The sequence below is a fragment of the Diceros bicornis genome, chromosome 41 (assembly GCF_020826845.1).
Source record: "Diceros bicornis minor isolate mBicDic1 chromosome 41, mDicBic1.mat.cur, whole genome shotgun sequence".
Lineage (NCBI taxonomy): Eukaryota > Metazoa > Chordata > Mammalia > Perissodactyla > Rhinocerotidae > Diceros > Diceros bicornis.
The window spans coordinates 4,732,844-4,756,900 of record NC_080780.1 but is presented as its reverse complement, the minus strand read 5'-3'; the positions used below and the strand labels follow the sequence as shown (position 1 = coordinate 4,756,900).

The 24,057-nt window shown below is 38.0% G+C and overlaps 1 protein-coding gene across 1 annotated transcript in view; it reads right to left on the bottom strand.

Moving 5' to 3' along the window:
- The window catches only part of ABCA13 (ATP binding cassette subfamily A member 13), a 448,014-nt gene that overhangs the window by 305,244 nt on the left and 118,713 nt on the right, over positions 1 to 24,057 (bottom strand). The window contains exons 17-20 of the mRNA XM_058534839.1: positions 18,127 to 18,241; positions 10,458 to 15,230; positions 7,239 to 9,068; positions 2,814 to 2,923 (exon numbers count right to left, since the gene is read on the bottom strand). Coding sequence (XP_058390822.1) covers positions 2,814 to 2,923; positions 7,239 to 9,068; positions 10,458 to 15,230; positions 18,127 to 18,241 — 6,828 coding nt within the window. The remainder of the gene's footprint in view (positions 1 to 2,813; positions 2,924 to 7,238; positions 9,069 to 10,457; positions 15,231 to 18,126; positions 18,242 to 24,057) is intronic.

The window sequence follows — 24,057 nt, the reverse complement described above, 5'->3', positions numbered from 1 at the left end:
ACTGCTATTCCCTCTGGGTGATGGAAGAGGAGCCATTTGCCCATTTTGGTCCATTCCACCCCAAATCTTTCTCGGCTGGCACCTATACTCTTTCTGGGCCTGTCACCGCCCTCCTATTCTATAGAATGGAGTGACAGTTTAATAAGGAAAGTGGAGTGACAGTTTAAATGTTACTGAGTCATGCGTGAGTATGACATGCTTGAGTTTTCTTGAAATGAAATAGAAAAATCCAAAATTAATTTTGTGACTAATGTAATTTCAAGTATGCGATATTAATTGAGCAGCTGCAACACAGAATGGCCAAATAAATATAAATTCAGGTATTAATGGATGTTTAATTCATTTAAAAGCCATTACATTAGCTGACTGTGAAATCTCAAAGTAATCATGCCTTCCACATTTTGCCCAAGCGAACTTGCACGTGCTGAAAACGTGTTGACCGTCCTAAGGTGAACTTAGATATGTAACGATTTATATTTGACAGTATTGCCAATGTTCATAACATCTCCAATTGGAAATAGAGATTTTCTTTAAAAAAAAAAACACAAAAACAAAATACAAAAAACAAAAAAACACTGAACCTACGTGCCAATGGGTTTCATTTATGTCAACAGATGTCTCACTGCCTCCCTCCTTTTTCATGTTTCTTAGCCTAAAAGATTAATCAATTCTTGGCTTTAAAGAAACTTTTGCATTATGAAAAAGAGGTGAGTGAGCAGATTAGAACTCAGTTTGGATTAATACTAAATTACCGATTTTCACTTGTAAACAGCTCTTTTGTAAGCTAAGTGATTTTCCCATAGGACATCACCCAATTTTAGCTTTTTCCTAGCAGTTAGTACGAGATTTATCTTATTTTTAATTTGTTTTAAAAAGTATTTGACATTCTAGTTCTGCGCAAGGCTTGCTTCTCCTTCCCTCCACTCCCAGGCAGGGGCAGGTCTGTACTCCTTGCTCCCAGTCTCTGCTGCCTATGCTCACCAGTTACCCACCCAGGGTCCCCGTGACCCGCCCTGTGATGGTGAATGTGGGCGTGCCTCCATTGTGCCCCCCTGGGCAAGCCAGACTCTGCTCTCCACAGTGTCCTCCAGCCCCACACACTTGCCCAGGAACCCCAAGAGCTCCCAGAGAGCACATATCACCCATCTTTGGTCTTGTATGGCCAAACATTCCCACTGGGACAGTCAGCGTAAAGTCCCAAAGATTGCACATATAGGAATCCCAGTGGATGGAGACATGAGCACTAAGGGCTCCTGGCATTCACTCATTCATTCATTCAACAAACGTCCATCAGCATCTCCTAAGCTCCAATCCCCATAAACTGGGTTTACAATGATCAAGACAGGCAGTCATGAGGACACACACGTGTTTACCATCAGTGCAGCGCACAGCCATAAGGGCCATAACACAGAGGTCAGGCTGCCACTGGAGGCAGATTGGGTAGGCCAAGAAAAGTTTTCCAGAGGAAAAAATACCTTATCTAAGAATAATAATCTAATATTAATAATCTAAATAATATTAATCATCTGAGAATAGGTCAGGGGGAGGTAGGAGAGTGAGAATGTGGTATCAGATGAACCTAGGTCAAAGGAGGGATGCAGGGACAGCCATGGCTGGGCTCCACGCACGGATTTAGGGTTAAGGCCCACTCAGCCGACCTCTGGCTCCTCTCCTTTCCTCTCAGTCTGATCAGACCCCCCTTTGGCTTCCCCATTTCTCCTCTCTGCTCTTCCTCTCCTGGGCTCAGGTCCATCTGCCCAGCACCCACTGCCGTCAGCACTCTCAAGGCCCACAGGCCCTGACAGCACCAAGAGGGCTCTGTGCAGCTGCAGTCAGGAGACTGGGCCATAGGACGCGGCAACATGTGTACACGTGTGAAATTACTTAAGCAGCACTGGTCTAATCCATGGACTCAGAAATGCTCTGAGACCTCATATTTACATATTAGAGGAAGTTCTAAAATAATCTACTGACCCTATAAGGCATCTCATGGCACTTTCCTCCAACAATGGCGTTAAAAGGAGATTTCACTGAAATATGTAGTAACAGATTTGACAAGTAGGATCTTAGTAGACAAATTAATTCATTTACAACACAAATATTTAGTTACCCATCATTAGAGACAATACAGCATATTATATTACGGAGACAGAATTCAAAAAGCGACAGATCTTGCTCTCAGTGAGGCCACAGACTGCTGCAGGAAAAGGGTACCAAAACACTAACACATAAGCAGTAAGTGCCAGGGCTATAGAGCAAGTATCCTGGGGATTCAGGTTACTGCATGGATCACTCAGCACACACAGGTGGAATGCATCTTCTGTGCCGGGCACTAGATATGCACAGAGGATTAAAACATGGATGCTGCCTTCAAGGAATGTTCACTCTGGTTTAGGAGGGAGATCTTAAAAATAAGAGCGTTAATACTGAATTTCACAGAGGTCTGCTCAAGGTCATTGCCAGCAAAGAAGACGGCGGCAGTCTTTCGGAAGAGATGCCCCAGCTCCGGGCCATGGAGTGTGGCTGGAGTTTAGGTCAGGGAGATGGAGAAGCACATTCCATAAGCAGAGACACAGAGACCAAAAGCCCAGCCCAGAGGCAGGGAGGGGGCTGTTCACTTTGGCTGGAGAAGAGTGGCAGTGGTGGGAAGGAGGTGGGGACAGGGGCAAGCACCTCAGGGCCTTGGAAGCCAGGCTGAGAAGGCTATGTTTTATTCTAAAAGAAACTCAGGGACAAGCTACCCATTGTGCTGGCAGCTGTGCCCTGAAAACTGGCACAGGGCAATTAGCAGCACTTCTTACATAGCAGCCCACCTGCAAAGATGATGAGCGCACGCAGAACCAGCATCTTCACTTTCTGCAGAGCCGCGATGGCTTCCGGGGGCTTCAAAGGCTGCCAGGAGACCTGACACGTTTCAACAACACTTAGGGGAGAAACAGACAAGGCATTAACGGGCAAAAGTATGCAAGCCGTGTGCGTCACTTCACATTCTTCCTCACAAGAATAAGTCGTAACATAAGAACTATCCTCCCTGCTCAACAACTTACTCTACCGGAGAACACATCTAACATAGCCTAGACCTTCAGAACACACTAAGTCTCCTGTTTTAGTTCAAAGCCAATAAATCTGATATTTTCTCTCTCTTCTTGTCCTGGTCCATTCTCAGATGCAAAGGTAAATGCTGAAAGGGTGTCAAAAAAGAGAAACAAAGGAGAAAGCCAACGTAAAGAACTCTCATGGTTGACTATTTGTGTATGGAGAACTAACTTTAACAGATGAATTAGTATATAAGTAAGATTTTTATCTTTAAACAAATTCCTAGAGAGTTGTAGCATGTGTGCATCTGCATGTGTGTTGTGTACGTGTGCACATGTTTGTGTGTATGTATGGACATATTATGGAATCCACTTGGAAGGTACTGGAGTAAAAACATCCAGAACAATCTTTTAATAAGCTTCCCTTGCTCAGAGTTACGCCATATTTAGGGGAGGGTAATTCACAGCTTTACCTCTTATTTTTTAACCCAAAATGGCTTTTGTTCCATTCTTAGATGAGTTTATATTCTTTCTATGACTCAAAACCATCCTCGAACAACAGACACAACTGAGCATATAAATAACATGATCTGTGAAGCACTTCTAAAAGAAGAATTAAAATATATATATTTCTTTTTTTTTTACTGTAAGCCACACCAACTGATTAAGGGTACAGCTGCCCGAGGAAATTCCCTGAAAAGAATATCTTGAGATATTGGAGATTGGAGGCATTTTAAAAAACCACACAAGGATCTTGTCTTCTCAACATGCACCCGTTTCGAAATCTCGGCGTGTTGAATCACCCACTCCTGTGCTGTGCTGCTGGGACAGACACAGCAACATCACAAGTCTGAGAAAATGCCACACTCCGAGAATGCTCCAGAACCCTGTGACAACCCAACGCACAGCTTCTAGGGAGCACAGCAAAGTTTTAATTTTTTATGCAATTCAATATTTTTACAGCTTGTTGTTTTAAATTTACTTTCCCCAGAGGAAGAATGAAAGTTTCTGAAAAAAATGTTTAACTTTTTGTTCTGCTGTGGTGTTGACAGGGCGATAGAACAGCACAGAATAATCCTGTTCAGGTAAACACACTTAACGGGCTTAGTACAGCCACCTCCCTACGCAAATGTGAGCTTTCTCCAATTAGAATATTGTTTTTCTGTTGTTGAGAATGCAACCAGTCCTTAAAGAATGCAGTTATCCTATGTTAATATAAAAATTTCAGCTTGGTGGTGCTGTGTGTACATATCAAGACAAAAGTAAGTTTAATAATTAAATTCACTTTCAGACTGGGGTGCTGAAATTCTTGAGGTGATGAAAACTGTGGTTTCTTTAGTTACAGTAGTTAATCATAGATTAAAAGAGATTCTGAAACCATTTGAAAATTTTGAAAGTAAGACAGAATTATACAAAATCCTCTAGGGAAGCCAGATATCAGAGCAAAGGATTGCTCTAAACTAAACAACAAATAGAATAAAGTTATTTGTTTAATTATAATAAAAAATATAGTTGAACTGGAAAATAATTTGGGGGCAGGAAATAGTTATTACTGAATTGTGTTTTAGTGCCATAGAAGGACAAACTTGTACATAATTTTTATTGCTGTTCAGAAAAATAACATGATGGTGTGAAGAATCATTTCTTAATCACCATTTGGTGATATATATTTTGATAAATTGTGGTATTTTAATTATTATACTTTAGTTGTGCTGAAATTACTGTGGACCTGGAAGCAAAAGAGTCGTTATTTCATAGAGCCTCTTGGTACAGCCACCGATGGCTACTTCCAGTTCTGGCTTGGTAGATGCGTTTTATTGAGTATGACTCTGAACTGCCCCAAGTCTTGGTTTCTTAACCTCTAAAATAAGGAATGTGGTCAAACCAGCGCTTCGCAAACTATAGCATGCTTATTGGTCACCTGGCAGCCTTGTTAAAGCACAGGCTTTGATTGGGCAGCTCTGGGCAGGCTGGGGACGCGGCCTTCCTAAGCAGCTCTCAGGTGAGGCTGAGGCTGCTGGTCCCACATTCTCACATTGTGGAGCAAAGTGCTTGATAATCTCAAGGGCTTTGCAGGTGGGATACTGTATGTCCCCATCCACCCCTCTCGAGTGGACTTCATGGTCTATTTATCAGTGACCCTCGCAGTGTTGGGAAGGCTTCAGACATGAGGAAAGAAGAGATCTAGGAGACTGCCTTCTCTTTCTGACTTCCCAACTCCTCTTTAGTTTGCTTTCCTTATCTCTATGATGGATTTTGAGAATGGTAAATAGCTTAAAAGCAGCACTCACTTTGAAATGGAATTTGGTGGTAGCTGGAGGTAACACAGACGGTGCACAGATAACCCCTGATGACATGCAGGTAAAAGAAGGGGCTGCTGAATGACACCCAACCAGGGGGAGATGACAAACAGCCCAGAGGGTTCTCTGGGACAAAAAACAATGGATTCACCTCTGGGGCAACCAAGTTTCTCTTCCCTGTACAATTGCAGGTACTGAGGCGGGAGGCAGGAAAAATGAATTCTGCCCCAATTTGCTCCAGATATCTGACCTCTGCCACCAGAGAGTCTCAACTTTGAGACCTTGCAGTAAACCTTCGCAATATTCATGGAACTTTCTACTTATGGGGGTTTTGTTGTCATTGTTGTTATTATTATTTTAATTTTAAACTAATGTTTTTGCCTAGATGTCTCTTATTTTATTAATATTTTTCACGTGTTAAACTCATATAAACTGCATATCTAAAGTTTATATTATTTTAGAATACTTACCATACCCCCGAAAGGTACCGCTGTTATCCCTGTTTGTACATAAACAAAGGGAGGCTCAGAAATTTTAAATGATTAGCCTAGATTCAGAAAATTAGTGACCAGTAGAGCCAAGACTCATATCAAAGTCAGGCTATTCTGACCTCAAACCCAGGACCAATGAGATTTTCTGTTTTGGACATTTTGTATCTTCCCCATTCAAGAAGTTGATGATAAAATGATACTGAAAACAAGCATCAAGAATGGAAGCAATTTATCACTGAAGTGGAATGAATTCTCTACTTGTGCATGCAGAGACTGCAGGTGGTGACCGCACCCGGCCAGTTCACACAGGATTAGTTTCCAGTCTTGGGACATGGTGCAAATTCCCTCCACGGAAAACTGAAAAAATCAGACGAACATTGGGATTGGAGGAAAATGAGGGTTGCCGGGACCACCTCCAGCTCAAATGAAAATTCAGAGCAAAGCTTTAAACACAGTGTAGCTTAGGATCTGAGGCAATGAGGACATGAGGCTGGAAGCTCTGAAAGCCAGCATGCAAATCTCAAAGCAGCGACAGTTCTTTGTGGCAATAGATATCTATTTCACTACGCAAGGAAATCCTTCCAAGTTATAAAAATGATTGGATTCAAGGTGCAGCCCTGTAGCAGCAGAACTAACAGAAAATAGGTCAAGCTCTCTGGCAGATGAGTGAGGATCCAAATGGCACCTCCAATCTCCCTGTGGGACTAAGAGAAAGGTAGGTACAGGCAGGGACCACAAACCACCCAAACCACAGAGAGGATGAACTGGGACAGCTGCAGCACCTCTGAGACCCCGCACACTTAGAGGCGCAAGTCCTCCAACCTAAGGCAGCAGATGACTTCCAGAATGTGGCGAATAATAGGACTGGAGCTTCTAAGAACAGGGTGCCCTTGACCTACCATTCAGGGATGGGGGAACAGTGCTTGCAGGTGGATCAACCACATAGAGTTGGGTTGAATCTAAAGAGGGAAGAATCCAACAGCTGCCTGGACCTTTCCAGTAGCTAGTTACAACTGAAAGCACAATTTTCTGTGTGAAGTGAATGGCCTCATATTCTTTTCTGCACATCAGATAGTAGGACCCTTGGCTGCCAGAGTTTGTGAATAGAAAAATTGTTTACATACCTAGTCTTGGGACAAGTGACTAGCATAAGAAGTTTTTACTTTTGAAAATAAAATAATTTATTTTGGAAAAATTTAGAATGAATTCAAATAGTATTTGAATGCCAAATAATGAATCAAATAGTGCAAACACACAGGACTTGAATCACTCTACATGGAAGCCAACTTCAGAGCATCATGAAAGTTGAAGACAAGAAGGACTACTTACCTGGTTCAATGTAATTCCTGCATGGTTCTATTTTACAGTTATGGTAGTGAGAAAAAAACAAAGTGAATTAGGTGTTTCATTACCTTTGATCTGTCAGTGGGACCTTTTGCCAATATTCAGTCAACGCAATTACTTCTTTCACATATCTCTCAAACCACAATGATGGGTTGAGGATGTAAGGAAGATCTGTCATCTCTTTCTTGGTCCTCTCTTCCTCTCCTGACGTGATATTCTTTCCAGGGGTTGCATTAATAAGAATCTCAAAAGCAGGCTGAAACAAAGTTCTTATGGAATTTATCCACTGGGATTTGTTTTGGAGAAGCCCTTTCTTCAAGAGAGCTATTCTAGTTAACACAATCTGGATTGCTTCTTCAAGTTGTTGATGAGTTACATTCTGAATCAAAGAGGTGTTGAAAAACAAAGCTTTACTCAAATCACCTCCATAGTCACTTTTCATTCCACTGGAGACCTCTACAACTGTTTTTATGGCTTTCAAAAGGTTATTTGGATGCTGAGCAAATGTCAGCAACAAATTAGAAACATTCCAGTCATCCTTCTCTAAGTGATTCCAAAGAGATTCTAAGATGAGGTCAATCACAATTCTCAAGTACATCCCTATTTCTGTGCTGTTTTGCAATATTATTTCATCCAAAAACAGGATCACTTCATTAGTTCTTTCCCACTTTGTATCTTGAGGGAAAATATGAGTGGAAATTGGGTCAGGATGTAAGAGGTCTATCTGGTTGGTGATGTTATTTATAGGAACTAAGCAATCCAGGATTTCTTCCCATGAGTTGACAGAATCCATAGAAAATATTTGAGTCCCATTATTAAATGCTGCCACAAGATGTTCCAAGTCTCCCAAATTGATTTTCACAGAAGTTAAAAATTCAGCAATATCTTCCAAAATATCAGAAAAGTCCTTGGACTGGTTCACATATGAGAATATACTAGATGACATATTGAAAATATCAGAGTCTTGTGAAATATTACTAGGTTTGACCCCAATCATTCCAAAGGCCAAGTCAAGAAATGGCATCAACAAGTCATTTATATTTTCAAATATTAAATAATCTACTTTTTTCAAAGTAGTTATTTCGTTCACAACATTTCGAACACTTTGGTGCAAAATGGAATAAAGAGTGTCAAAGAATTTCATAGTGTCATTGGTTTTGGAGATGAAATGAGTTTCAAAAATAGTGGCCATCGTCCTCGAAACTTTCTTGGCTAGCTTAAGGAGTTTCACAGTGGAGTTCACCAATGTGGCAAGATCTCTCATTTCAGCACTGTCACTCACCAGCATGATCAGAGTATTGGACATTTCCAAGACGGGTTCCGGGACACGACTTTCTCCACCAGCTCTTGAAATAACACCAAGTAATCTCTTAGTAATTTGTAATGTTGCTCTGTTTCTTAGAGGGAATGAATTATTTATAAAGGAAAGCAAATCAGTTAAATTAGCAAGTATAACTTCTTTGAGTGTAGGATACAAGGTACGGAAGTCCTTATTAGGAGAGTTTATAAGGGTACCCATAAGACTTGCTATCTCTATTGAAGCTTTTTTCACAAGGTGAAGAGCTGACCGAAGATTGTGATTGAGTTTGAAGAGGTCCTCAGAACTATTCAGATGGAAAAGCAACTGACTCACCACAGTAAGAAACTCCAAATTATTTTCAGCCTTATTTTTCACTGAGATTTCCCCTAGAAAAGTATTAATTAAATCTCGCATGAACTTCAGTCGTCGATGATTATCAAAATAAAATTCTCCATTGTCTAATATAAATAAGCTTTTGATTAGATGATATACAGTCTCCTTTAAACTTGAAAAAATGCTCATCAATCTGTCTTCTTTCATGGCGGCAAGAAATTGATCCAGTTTCAGAATTTCTAGAATTTTATCCTTTGGGACAAAACTGTAAATACATATTTTTAAATTTCATATTTAGCAACTGAAAGGTTAAAACATATAGTGACATTTTTGTTTTATAGTAGCAGCATGGGAGGATAATACTGACTAAAAAATGACATGCTAAAATACACTCCAGATGAAAATTAATATTTTGTTGCCAAATAATGAAAAGAGTGGAGGAATTTCATGCTGTTACAATGCCTCAAACCTAACCACTTAGAGAGCCACATACTTTTGCTTTTAGAAAGGAAAGAAATGTGAAGTGAATATAAAGTGATTCTCAATGCACGGGGTAACATCATTCTGAATGTTCAAAGTCCTCACAGATCACTTAGACATTGACAGCTCTGTTATGTGTCAGCTGGGCTAGGCTGAGTGACAGCCTGAGGATTCTTTTCTCATATGTCTCTGCTCTGCGTGGGCTATGCAGCTGATTCCCTCATGAGAGTGGAGTATGGAAGGAAATCAGTGGCCATTTTGTAGTATAAACATTAATCTAGGTGCTGCTGGGAAAGGATTTTGCAGATGTTATTAAAGTCTCTAATCAGTTAACTTTAAGATATTAAGATGGAATAGTGTCCTGGATGGGTCTGACTTAATCAGTTGGAAGGCCTTCAGAGTAGGCTTAGGACTTCCCTGACCTAGAGACCCCAAACAGCAGCTGGATATGCAACTGACTGCCACCTGTGGACAAGAGGCTCATGCCTGTGGCATTCCAGCCTGCTTGGGAGCACCCCTTCCCGACAGCCAGCCCTACTGGCTTTGCACTTGCTTAGCCAGCCTCCAAAACTGTGGAAGCCAATTCCTTGTATGAAATCTTTGTTCTGGTTCTACTTCGTGGTTGACCCCTGACTGATATAGACATCATAGAATAAATTGGAATTTCTCTCCAGTCTTTTCACTGGCAAGCTTCAAAAGACATAAAAAAAAGATATATGAAAAAAAATGACGACTTTCAATTTTAACGTTTCCAAATATAAACATCATAGTAGATTAATTGGAATGAAAATATTTAAACTCCTCATTTGTGATTAGACAGTTAATCCATTAATTTAAATTATGAGCATGCTATATATGCATATACATATATAAAAACGAATTTTTCAGTTCCATATAAAATAGAATTTCATATTTTCATAATCCACACATGTAAGAAAGCATAACGTGTGATTAATTACTAGGCATTAGGTTTATATATATTTACTAGTTAGATGACAATCATCAAAATTACTTTACCTTGATATTTTAATAAAGTGTTCATTAAGACAAAAAGCACTTCAAAGATCATTCAAAGCTAAGTCCAAGTGCTGTTATTGACATTTATATACAAGAAATAAAGTGGATTGTAATGTATAACCGCCACATGTACTATACAAAGCAACAGTAGACTCACCTCATCTCTGCCACGATATCTTTGTGGAGGTCTTTTAGCACAAGAGATATTTTGTCCTCAGAATTTTCCTTTAGTAAAAAGAAGAATGTTTTCAAAAGCTGTGCCATGAAATCCACTACGTTTCTTGGAGGGAGAATTATTCTCTTACCATTTTCTGACTGTGTATGGTTCAAAGTGAAGTTAATGAAATTTATTATTTGAAGGTCAGTATCACTTAAATTCAAGGCCGCTTCTTGAGAACTCCCAGCTAAGTTATTGATTGAATTAATTAGGAAGCTTTCAAAAAGCAACTGAACAACTGAGAAATTAGTTAGCTGTTCCTGGTTTAGCAGATGAGTTAGAAGGGCAACATCAAAATTTCCTTTTCTAGAAATGTTTTTGAGATAATCCAAAATGGTAGCAATATCTTTAGTCAACAAAACATCATCAATTGAGCTCTCATTGGCCATAAGAAGAAATAAGGTTTGTATCATTCTGGAGTATTCTTCATTTGCGTATTTATGAAGCCAGTTTTTTGCGACCGATAAAAGATCTTCAATAATTTCTAATGCCTTCAACGATGATGAACCCAGGTTTTCCAAAAAATGGGCAAGTTGCAAAGTTATGTTTTGATGAGCCACTGAATTGATAATTTGAATTTCTTTGTTAACTTCAGAGAACAGGGGTCTGATATTAAAGTCATGGGTTAGATCTTTCATGGTTTGTTCAAATTCAAGCCATCGTTCTTCAAAGTTGTAAGCTGTTTCACTTTTTTTAATAAAACTTGATAGCATTTCTAAACTACTACCTGTGAGGTTTGCATTCAGAAATGTCACGAATGGAGAGACTAGAGAATGAGTGCTATTTTCCAGGCTCTGATCCCTAGAAAGTGAGTTTATTATCCTTTCCAAATTTAAGGAAATATTATTTCGAACAGGCGCCTCTATGCCTTCATTAATATTAAGAATCTTGTTTAAACTAGCTAGTTTATCAACAATGTTTTCATCTGATGTAACTTTTGTAAAGTTGACATTTTTTAATTTTTTTATGATTTGCAAAGCGACTTGCTTTATGGGACCACCAGGACAAAGTTCAGAGACAATGTCATTGCTTTGATTTCCAGAAGACAGGACAAAAGGTAACACCTTATTCCAAAATTCTTGCACAGTTTTCACAAGCGAAGTTTTAACATGGAAAACTTCAGACACCTCTAGAAGAATGGAATTCCAGTCCACTAATTCATGAACTACACAGACCACTTTCCTAGTTATTTCTGTCTGTGAGCTTTCATTTGAACATTGTAAAACTTCAGATGGGGGAGACAGGTGGAGGTGGTCAAGTATACTGGCCACTTTGCTGTAAAAGGAAGAAGACATGAGCTCCTGGGCATTACAGGCTGCTAACTTTGGATTGTGCTGAAATCCAGACGCAGTGTGATTCCAGCACCAAACCACGGGAAGGCAAGTTAAAGCCTCTGAAAGAATATCTGGTTTTTCTGATATTAATTCAATTGTGTCCAAAAGAGTTTTTATCACAACAGCAAAGTTTTCCTTGGTGACATTTGAAATGCTTATACCATGAAAGAATGTGAAGTTATAGACATCCTTGAGGGCTTCTGTGATGTTTTTGTCAACTAGTCTCTTCAGGAGTCTTGCAGCATGAGGAAGCGCGTAGTACGCATCTACCACGGCATTAACATCATCTTTAGGAAATAGGTGTGAGAGCTTCAGCAGATGATTCCCATTCCAAGAATGTGAGCTGTCTACAAATTTCTCCATCAGGCCAACAAGCACGTTGACCTCCAAATTGCCAGTACCTGATCTACTGATATTCTTAAAGAAATCCACTAGGCTTTCACTAATTTGTTGAAGTTGACCTACTAGCAGGTCTATATCTGTCTTCTTGAGAGTGTGCAGGAGAGAAGTTACCTTCTTTAAAACCTGAATATTACCTGGATCTTGTAGAATATCGTGATGAACTGAGGGCATTAGGGAGTTGAACACATCCCTAACCAGTTGAATACCAAGACCCACAGCTTTGGTTATTTCACGTGGAGTTATTTTTGATGAATTTTGGAGATCATGAGATAAATCGAAGGCAAGGTAACTAGCCAAATGATAAAATGAATTGCCTAAACTGTTTACATCTTCTGCTTTTGGACTGATAGCAAATATATTTAACAACTTTTCAGTTTTAGAAGAGGAGTTATTTTCCAGGACATTAGCAGAAATATCTTTCATAAGTTTTTGAATTTCTTTCCCCAGAGCTACTAAATGCAGCCAAATATTTTGAAATTGGCTAGGAATTTCATCTAACATTTCTATGGGTCTTAGAATTAATTCAGTAAAATGTTTCCAGTTGGACTGAGATGCAAAATCAAAGTCTCTTGTTAAGTTATTGATAATCATCCTTATTTGGTTTGTGGAGTCATTTAAAGGAGTTAATAAAATCTCGAATTTTGGTATCTTTTCCTTTTCAAAGACTGCAGTAAGTATAACATTGAGAAAGTCAGTTACATTTTTCAAGTTAATATTCACACAATTTATATTTGACTTATTCAGTGAACAATGCTGTTCCTTGATATTTAACATCCAAGTAACAAGCTTCAACGTAGAGTTAATTTTGTTTTCCACATCTTTGAAACTCTTCAAAATTCCCTGAAAATGGCCTTGTGAAAAACTAGAATTATACATCATGTACAGACGGTTTATAATGTCTACCCATGCAATGCATCGTTTCAGTCTGCTAATTGTGTCCTCAGAGGAAAATGTGGAATTTAACATGGCCAGAATACGTAATGGCCTCTGTGAAGTGTTTACATATAATAAGCTGTCTTCCAAAATAAACTCAGTAACATTTTGAAAAATATCAGCACAGGACAGTAAATCTTGGTCGTGTGACACATTTCTAAGAAATAACATTGTTTCTCTTAACTTTGTGATGACACTTTCAAACTTTACTCCATAATTTGTGAGGTTATTTGAAAGTAAGTGATTTATCAAATGTACATTTCTATCTATATATTCTGAGGAATTGCTTAATTCAATGAAAACATCAAACAGAGAATATAAAAACTCTCTGCTTGCATTTGTGTTTAATGGAAATGCCTTTAGCTGATGCAGGGCAGTTTCCATGGTGAAAAGGGATTTTTCTATTTGGTCTGGGTTAAGTGACTTTACTCTAACTAACACATCACCTAATGCTACCCAGAGGTCCCTGAGATTCAGAAAATCATCCCAATCATGGAAGCCATCTGCTTGAGTTACATTTTTAAACAAATTTAATATGAGTCTAGCAGGGCGATGGGTGGGAAATACTCCCTGGCAGCTTTTAGAAATTTTCATATCACTTTCCAATTCATCCAAAAGCTGAGTGACACCAACATGAAGAGGAGTGAAAACATTCACGTCAAACTTGAATATTTGAGATATGCTTCCCCAGATTTCAGTCCACATTTGAAGCCATGAAACGGTACAGTGAACAGCCATAAACTCATTGAACACATTGCCATTTGTGGAGAAATTTGAAAGAGTTTGTGCCCATGGAAGAATAAACAAAGACCCCCCATCTATGGAATAATTGACATAAGAAATGTTTTTGTTATCCAATGCAAAGCATTCATTATCCAGCAGGGCTTCTACTGATTCATTGAAGAGTTGGCTTATATATTGAAATAAAGAAATACGAAAATCTCCATCTACTATGAGCAGCCGTTTCAGACCAGTCAAAGTAGCGTAGATCACTTCCAATTCTGGGCCTTCTGTAGACATCAGAGATTGGGCTTGAATCTCCAAAAAGTTAAAAATTGAAAGCAATTGCTGACAATAAGATACATCAGAAATTCCCTCAAGAACCCGTGTTGTCTCATATAAAAATGCAAACGCTTTACTGATGTTTTGGAAATTAAATTGCTTTATGATATCCAAAATGTGTTCTGAGAGTTGTGTAAGGAAAGATAGCAAAGACTGTCTAGTCTGAATGCTCAAGAATTTATAAATATGTTGGTAAAATGAAGAATAAATCTGAAGAAGTAAAGCTGAATCTTTGTCTTTGAAGACATTTAGATATATATAAGTCAAAATTTCATCAATTTCTTGTTTTTGAGATTCAGAAAGGGCTGAGAAAAGATGGGATGCATTCCTTATAGCATAGACTGTGTCCAGAGCTTCTGAGACTTCTTCCTGCCTCAGAAATCCAAATTCATAGAGACTATTTATTACAGTTTCACTTAAATGTACAAAATCCATTTTCACAGCTGGTGATTTAGGCCAATCTGAATGGAACAACTGGGAAAAGTTAAAGCTTTTACTAAGAAGCATCTCATCCTCTGGAACAGAAAAATTTAAAAGTGTAGACAAGGTTTCTAATTTAGCTCTTTCTCCTTCTGAAATGCCATACATCCACAATTCCAGTAGCTTGGGGTTAATTTCAAAAAGTATTAATTCCATAAATCTCAAAATATTTCTTGATTCTTTCCTTATCCAGAGAGTTCCAAGAGCTTGTATTTTTTCACTCACTTCTTTGCCAAATTCCAAAGATTTCTGAACATCAATAGCAGATAAACCCCTTTCTAAACTTTTTAAATGATTTATCCACAAATGACTTGTATTCAGAATAGTCTCAGTGAGAGATGGGAGGTTATCGAATTTGGGAACACCAAATGAATTGAAAGGATTAGGCAATAATAATTTCTCCAAAAAACCCACAAATGATAAAAGAAAGTCCATTTGCTCGTCCTCAAGGGTATGCAACTTCTTTTCCATCATTAGAAGTTTCTTTGTGGAATTTAAGACCCTACAATAATAACGGAATTACTTTAGTATCAAAATAAATAAATTCAAGACAAATTCAATTTATTAAATTTTCAAGATAATATATTAGACCTACTTAAAGTAAGACATAAATGAAATATTTACTAGACAATATATTTCCCAATAGGAATTAAATGAATGTGAGCATTTGGAAGTGTTTTAGAAATCCACAATGCAGATGCATACAATCTGCTTTCTGCACCAAAAACAAGGCAATTTAAACCACTTTACTGTGTGAGTCTATATGTCTGATTGTTAAAGACTAGTTTGCTAAATATGTCAGAAGAGTTTTACAATTCAATTCCTTATTATGTCTCAGAAAGTCTTTGTGGTAGAGGTTGTCCAAATGGCTGGATGCATCAGAAACTGACACTGTATGGTTTAAAGACAACTGTTGGGATTCTCCATTCTAGAAGGCAATTCCTGTGCCCTTTCAACAATGCTATATTTCTCACTATTAGAAACTCATTATTTTAGATGGTGTGCTTTCCCTCCAGGTGTTAATTTTTAAAATACAAAGAGTTCTCAAAGGAGTAACTTGGGGGTAAGGACAAGTCCACACCTGCAATGAAGTTACTCACTTCCACTAACTCAGGAGCTACAAGTCTACTTTTTTTTTTTTTTTAAAGATTTTATTTATTTATTTTTTCCCCCCAAAGCCCCAGTAGATTGTTGTATGTCATAGCTGCACATCCTTCTAGTTGCTGTATGTGGGACGCGGCCTCAGCGTGGCCGGAGAAGCGGTGCGTCAGTGCGCGCCCGGGATCCGAGCCCAGGCCGCCAGCAGCGGAGCGAGCGCACTTAACCGCTAAGCCACGGGCCGGCCCTACAAGTCTACTTTTGAAATCCTCGGGCCACATGTGTTTCAGACTTTGGAAAGGTAACATGGCGAATGCATCAAATATGTATTAATGTTCCCCCCACCAGTGGGGACTGGGGACAGCCCCCCTGTCAACTCATTAGCCCTTCTGCAGTGAAACCTGAGAATGGGCTCCATGTGTGGGGTCAACAAACTCATTAACACTTAAGTCTGCGGAATGAGTTGTGATGCCAACCATAAGGAAAGCTTCAATTTTCAGACTTTTTAAGATTTCAGAATTGTGGATAAGGGATTTTGACCTGTACTGGATATTAATCCCTTAAAGAGTGAATTACTTTCTAAACTTCTTTAACTCTGTAATCCTGTTTTGTAACATACTGTCTGGCATGGGATAGATATAGGACGGATCAAATGTAGGAATGTTGTTTTCCACTCGCATAGCTGGGATCTGAGAGAAGAAAAAAATGCAGGCTTAATTTAGTGTATTATTATTTGTAGGACAGAGAGTAGCTACTTTGAACCACGAAACATCAAAAACATTTCATGGGAAAAATTCCCATCAGGAAAAAGAAAGCTCACCTATTAGGAATTCAGTGTGAATCTTGCTCAAATCCAGCCCTGCACAGAAATATATGCACAACTACTATGCAACTAACGGTGTATCGACAGAGTAGAATACAAAACTATCGTGTTTTGTATTGGGATCGGAGGGGTCATGGAGAAGTAATAGTAATAGTAACAGCTGAAGTAGAACCAGTACTACTAGGAGTAATGTAGCCACACTTTTTTACATCACGTTACAGTTTATAAAGCATTTTCACAACTACAATCTCAGTTCACTCCTACAACAGCCTTTTGAGTACACATGGTTATTTTCATTTCATGGAAACAGAAACATTTTGGAATATTCTTTTAAATTAGCAGATTCACACTGCTATTATATTTCAGGAACAGGACATGGCCCAAGCTTTCTCATTTCAAGCTCAGCTTTCTTAATATTAATTGTATTTATTGTCTATTCTTATTTATGCATGCATGCATTCATTCATTACGTCAAAATCTAGTTATCTAGCATCTATCATGAAAGATACTATGCCAGTTGCTATGGGTCTACAAATACAAAATCAAACATGCCCGGGGAGCATACTTAGACTAGCTTTGCTGCTTTCTTTCTAGAGCTATTAAATATTTGAGATTTTCAGGAAAGTGAGGTATCATAAATTCAACATGAGCAAGGGACTGATTCTCCAGAAGGTCCGCCCCATTCTCTTTCTCCTGTATACACTAATACCTGAGCTTAAAATGTTTCCCCAGATGTGATGAATCTCAGGTCTAGATAATGTTGCAGACTGGGTCTTAAACTTTGGTGTGCACCAGAACCACCTGTAGAATTTCTTAAGTCTGTAGAACCTGGGTCCTACACGTGGACAAGATTTAGCATGTCTGGGGCAAAGTCCAGGCATTTGTATTTTTACTAAACTTCCCGGATAGGTTTGAACCATTCCCAAATTTGAGAGCTACTGCTCTAATGCCAAGCTTTTGTCCCACCATGTCACAACACACCCTACAAAAAATACAGTGTGCTTTAAAACTATACACAATATCTACAATTATCCATAAAAATTTCCATTTCAATACATGTGCTGAAGCAGCAGAGCAGTATATAATCTGGCAGATTTAGTTCCAAAGATCACTTCTCTCCCCAAAATCTCTAGAACTACTGGAATCTTCAATTGTGGATTCCATGTCTAAACTCTAAGCAAGTAGACTAGACTATTTTTCAAAAAAAAAGATTTTATTTTTGGAGTATCATCTATTATAAACCATGCTTTTGAAGGAAAATCGTATTACTATAATCTGTATTTCCTTTCAAAATCCATGGAAACATGAGTCATACATTCTACAAGACAAATATTTATTGAGCACCTAATATGAAATATTGTACCAATAGCTAAATCAGGATCTCACATTTTAAAGCAAGTGTATCCTAAAATTGGGTTTTGCTTATCTTCAGATGATAGTTAAATCAAGACCAGGAAGTTGAATTCTGAAAACTTACCTGGATATGGAAGCTACTGGAGACTTGAGTAAGTTATTAAAAAATGCAAAATAATTCTCACTGATGATTTTCCAATCCATATTTTCTTCATAACAAGGAGAGTCCTCAGAGAAAGCTAAATAGAAATGTATTTCATATATTGATTTCAAGTTGGGAATAACAGTCAAATATAGTAAAATGAAAAATGCTATAGTGGTTCAGTTAATATGGATGAAAATATAACAGAAGAGGATTATTAATCCTTCTGATGCGACCTCCACTTCTGGCCAGGATGAAGTACCACTAGCCATTGAGCAACGTAGGACAGTGATCCATGAAAGACAGAAAACAATCAAAGTGAGATCTATAATTATCCCACTTGCCACCTTAAGAGAGTGTCCAGGCCCTGACTCAGGAAGAAGGAACTGAGCTGGAGCTGGTGGACATCCTGAGTTGAGAGGATGAAGTTTAGAGTCTAAAAGACAGCAGAGTACACAGGACAGAGACCAGAAAGGTGAGAGAGGCACAGCGGGAGCATCTGCTGGACACCTCCTTCAAGTGTTCAGCTGAGGACTAACCAAATCATGCACGTGAAGAAGCTACCTGAGGCCAAGGAAAGATCCCCCCAAAAGGATTAAAGACAAGTACTCAGTCAACGCACAGGGCTAGGAACATTTCCCTTAGCCAGACTGGAATGATCCATGACTCATTAGACATTGAGGAGTAGATGCAAATGGTTTTGCATCAGTAGTGGGGAATACTTACAACTACGCTGAACACTGCTCCAGTCCTGCCTAACAAAGCTTAAAGGCAGGACCCTAAAGGATCAAACTGTTTTCAAAAACATAGGAAAAGAAAATAACAAGCACAAAACAAGGCTAAAGTCATAATACTTGGCATCTAATCAAAAACTACAAGGTACACAAAGAAGCAAGAAAATGTGACCCACATTTAGGAGAAAAAATAATCAATAAAACCTGACCCAGAATGGACAGAATTCAGGTAGAAGTAGCAGAGAAAAGCATTAATCACATAAAATTGTCTATACTGTTTAGTTTATATTATACGGTTTAAATACCCCAATTAAAAGGCAAAAGTTGTCATATTGGCTAAAACAAGACCCAACTATATGCTGCATGTAAGAAATGCACTTGAAATAAAAGATATAAGCTAAAAGTAAAGAGATGGAAAAGAAATACCACCCTAACACTAATCGAAAGAAAGCTATCAGATGAAGTAGATTTCAGAGGACATTATCATTATAATTTCATAATGATAAAGGCATCAATTAATCAAGAATACATAACAATTCTAAATGTTCATGCATATTATAACAGAGCTTCCAAACACACGAGATAAAAACTGATAGAAAACACAAGGAGAAATAGACAAAGCCACAATTACAGCTGGAGATTTCAATACCCCTCTCCCTATAATTGATAGAACAGGAAAACAAAATATCAGTAAGGATATAGATTTGTATGACTCTATCAAACTTGATCTAATTGACATTTATAGAACACCTCACCCAACAACAACATAGTACACATTCTTCTCAGGTGTACATGAAACACTTACCAAGGTAGATCATATTCTAAGCTGTAAAACAATCTCAACAAATTTACCAGGATTAAAGTCATACAAAGAATTATTTCTAATTAAATTAGAAATCAATAATAGAAATGTATCTAGAAAATCCCAAACATTTGGAAACTAAATAACAACACTTTATATAACTCATAGATCAAAAGATAAATGAAAAGGTAAATTAAAAAGTACTTTAAAGGCCAGCCCCGGTGGCCTAGTGGTTAAGTTCGGCGTGCTCTGCTTCAGTGGCTGGGGTTCGGTTCCCAGGCATGGACCTACACCACTTGTCTGTTGGTGGCCATGCTGTGGAGGTGGCTCACATACAAAAAAAAAAGAGGAGATTGGTAGCAGACACTAGCTCAGGGCAAATCTTTCTCAGCAAAAAAAAAAAAAAAAATTACTTTAAAACTGAATGAAAATGAAAGCACAATATGCCAATATTTGTGGGATGCTACCAAAAAAAGTACTTAGGGAGAAATGCATACCATTAAACACCTACATTAGAAAAGAACAAAAGTCTCAAATTGATGACCTCAACTTCCATGTTAAGAAACTGGAAATGAAGAGTCAGTTAAACACAAAGTAAGTAGAAGAAAGAAAATAATAAAGATCAAAGAGTAAACTAAGGAAAAGAACAAAGAAAAACATTAGAAAAAAATTAGCAGGGGCCGGCCCGGTGGTGCAAGCGGTTAAGTGCGCGCGCTCCGCTGCGGCGGCCCGGGGTTCGCTGCTTCGGATCCCGGGCGCGCACTGACGCACTGCTTGGTAAGCCATGCTGTAGCGGCGTCCCATATAAAATGGAGGAAGATAGGCACAGATGTTAGCCCAGGGCCCTCTTCCTCAGCAAAAAAAAAAGAGGAGGATTGGCGGATGTTAGCTCAGGGCTGATCTCCTCCCAAAAAAAAAAAAAAAAAAAAAAATTAGCAAAACCAAACCTACTTCTTTGAGATAAGTAGCACTGATAAACCTCTAAGCAAAGTGATCAAGAAAAAAGAAAGGCACAAACTACTGAAAACAAGTATGAGAGAGGTGATATTACTATAGACTCTATAATATTAGGAGAATAATAAAGGAATATTATGAAAACATTATGACACTAAATGGGACTATTTAGGTGAAAGAAATTGGACAATTTAGGTGAAATTCCTTGAAAGACACGATCCACCAAAGCTCATTCAAGAAGAAATAGATAATCTGAGTAGCCCTATATCTATTAAAGAAATTGAATTTGTAGTTAAAAATCTTCCCACAAAGAAAACTAAAGTCCCAGATGGCTTCACATGAATTCTACCAAATGTTTAAGGAAGAAATAATATCAATTCTACACAAATTCTTTCAGAAAATTGAACAAGAGAGAACACTTCTCAACTTATTCTATGAGGCCAGGATTACCCTGATAATGAAACAAGAAAAAGATATTAAAAGGAAAGAAAACTGCAGTCCAATATCCCTCATAGCACAAATGCAAAATGTTGAACAAAATTTTAGCAAGTTGAATCCAATAATATATGAAAAAGTAATATATCTTACCAAGTGGGGTTTATCCCAGTTATGCAAAGTTGGTTTAACATTCAATATAACATAAAATAGCAATCAACAGCATCAAATTCATAGATTCAATAGCATCAAAAATATTAAATTCTTAGGGATAAATCTGACAAAAGATATGAAAGACTTCTACAATAAAAATTACAGGAAAAATAAGAAAAAATAAGACAAATCAATGGAGAGATACACTATGTTCATGAGTCAGAAGATTCAATATGGTAAAAAGTCATTCTCCTTAAATTTATCTATAGATTCAATTCAACCCTGGTTAAAATTCCAGCAGAATTTTGAGAAATTGACAAGCAGAATCTAAAATTCAAATAGAAATGCAAATGAGCTAGAATAGCTAAAACAATTTTTAAAAAGAAGAACAGGGGCAAGCCCAATAGTGTAGTGGTTAAGTTTGCACAGTCCACTTCAGTGGCCCAGGGTTCAGGCGTTCGGATCCTGGGCATGGACCTACACACTGCTCATCAAGCCATGCTGTGTTGGCCCCCCACATACAAAATAGAGGAAGATGGACACAGGTGTTAGCTCAGCAACAACTTCCTTAAGCAAAAAGAGGAAGATTGGCAACAGATGTTAGCTCAGGGCCAATCTTCCTCACCAGAAAAAAAAAAGAAGAAGAACAAAGTTAGAAGGCTAACACTAACTGATTTTAAGACTTACTATAACACTATAGTAATCAAGATCTTGTGATATTTGTGTAAAGATCAACAAAGAGATCACTGAAAGAGAATAAACAGTGCAGGAAAAGACCCATGTATTTGGACAACTTATTTAACAAAAGTACACAAGTAATTCGGTGGAGAAAGGATAATCTTCACAACAAATTTTTCTGGAGCAATTGGATCTCCATTTCCAAAAACAAATAAAAACAAAATTTAATATACACCTACTTCATATAAAAATTAACTCAATTAACTCATCAACGTAATTTAAAACCTAAAACTATTAACCTTCTAGAAGAAAACATAAGAGAAAAATCTGTGTGTTAGCAAAGAGTTAGCAAAGGTTTCTTAGCTACAATACCAAAAGCATGATCCATTGAAAAAAGAAAAAGGATAAATAGGATTTGATCAAAATTAAAACTTCTGCTCCTGGATGACACTGTTAAGAATGGAAAGAAATCCAGAGCCTGTGAGGAAATATCTGCAAAGCATAGATCTGACAAAAGGCTTGTATCTTGCATTTACAAGGAACTTTTAAACTCAATAATAAACACACAACCCAATTTAAAAAGTGGGAAAAAGATTTCAATAGACAATTCATAATTAAAGATATACAAATGGCATATAAGCACATGAAAAGATAGATGTTAAAAATCATTACTCATAAATGTAAAATAAATCCATAATGAGATACCGCTACACACCTATTAGAATGGTTAAACATTTAACGTTTTTTTTTTTTTTTTGGTGAGGAAGATCAGCCCTGAGCTAACATCCATGCCAATCTTCCTCTTTTTGCTGAGGAAGACTGGCCCTGAGATAACATCCATGCCGATCTTCCTCCACTTTATGTGGGACGCCACCACAGCATGGCCTGACAAGCGGTGTGTCGGTGCACGCCTGGGATCCAAACCCAGGCCATCAGCAGTGGAGCGTGCACACTTAACTGCTATGCCATGGGGCCAGCCCTTAAAACTTTTTTTTTTAATTTTTTGTTTATTGCAGTAACATTGGTTTATAACATTGTATAAATTTCAGGTGTACATCATTATACTTCTATTTCTGCATAGATTACATCATGTTCACCACCCAAATACTAATTACAACCCATCACCACACACATGTGCCAAATTATCCCTTTTGCCCTCCTCCCTCCCCACTTCCCCTCTGGTAACCACCAATCAAATCTCTGTCTCTATGTGTTTGTTTATTGTTGTTATTATCTACTACTTAATGAAGGAAATCATACGGTATTTGACCTTCTCCCTCTGATTTATTTCACTTTGCATAATACCCTCAATGTCCATCCATGTTGTCACAAATGGCTGGATTTCATCGTTTCTTATGGCTGAGTAGTATTCCATTGTGTATATATACCACATCTTCTTCATCCATTCGTCCCTTGATGGGCACTTAGGTTGCTTCCAAGTCTTGGCTATTGTGAATAACGCTGCAATGAACACAGCGGTGCATGTACTTTTACACATTGGTGTTTTCAAGTTCTTTGGATAAATACCCAGCAGCGGAATAGCTGGAACGTATGATAGTGCTATCCTTGATTTTTTGAGGAATCTCCATACTGTTTTCCACAGCGGCTGTACCAGTTTGCACTCTCACCAGCAGTGTGTGAGAGTTCCCTTCTCTCCACATCCTCTCCAACACATGTTGTTTCCTGTCTTGTTAATTATAGCCATTCTCACGGGCGTGAGGTGATATCTCATTGTAGTTTTGATTTGCGTTTCCCTGATAGTTAATGATTTTGAACATCTTTTCATGTGTCTGTTGGCCATCTGTATATCTTCTTCAGAGAAATGTCTGTTCAGGTCTTTTGCCCATTTTTTAATTGGGTTGTTAGTTTTTTTGTTGTTGAGATGCATGAGTTCTTTATATATTTTAGAGATTAAGCCCTTATCAGATGTATGGTTTGCAAATATCTTCTCCCAATTGTTAGGTTGTCTTTTCATTTGTCGATGGTTGCCTTTGCTTTGCAGAAGCTTTTTAGTTTGATATAGTCCCATTTGTTTATTTTTTCTATTGTTTCTCTTGCCTGGTCAGATATGGTGCTTGAAAATATGTTGCTAAGACCGATGTCGAAGAGCGTACTGCCTATGTTTTCTTGTAGAAGTTTCATAGTTTCAGGTCTTAC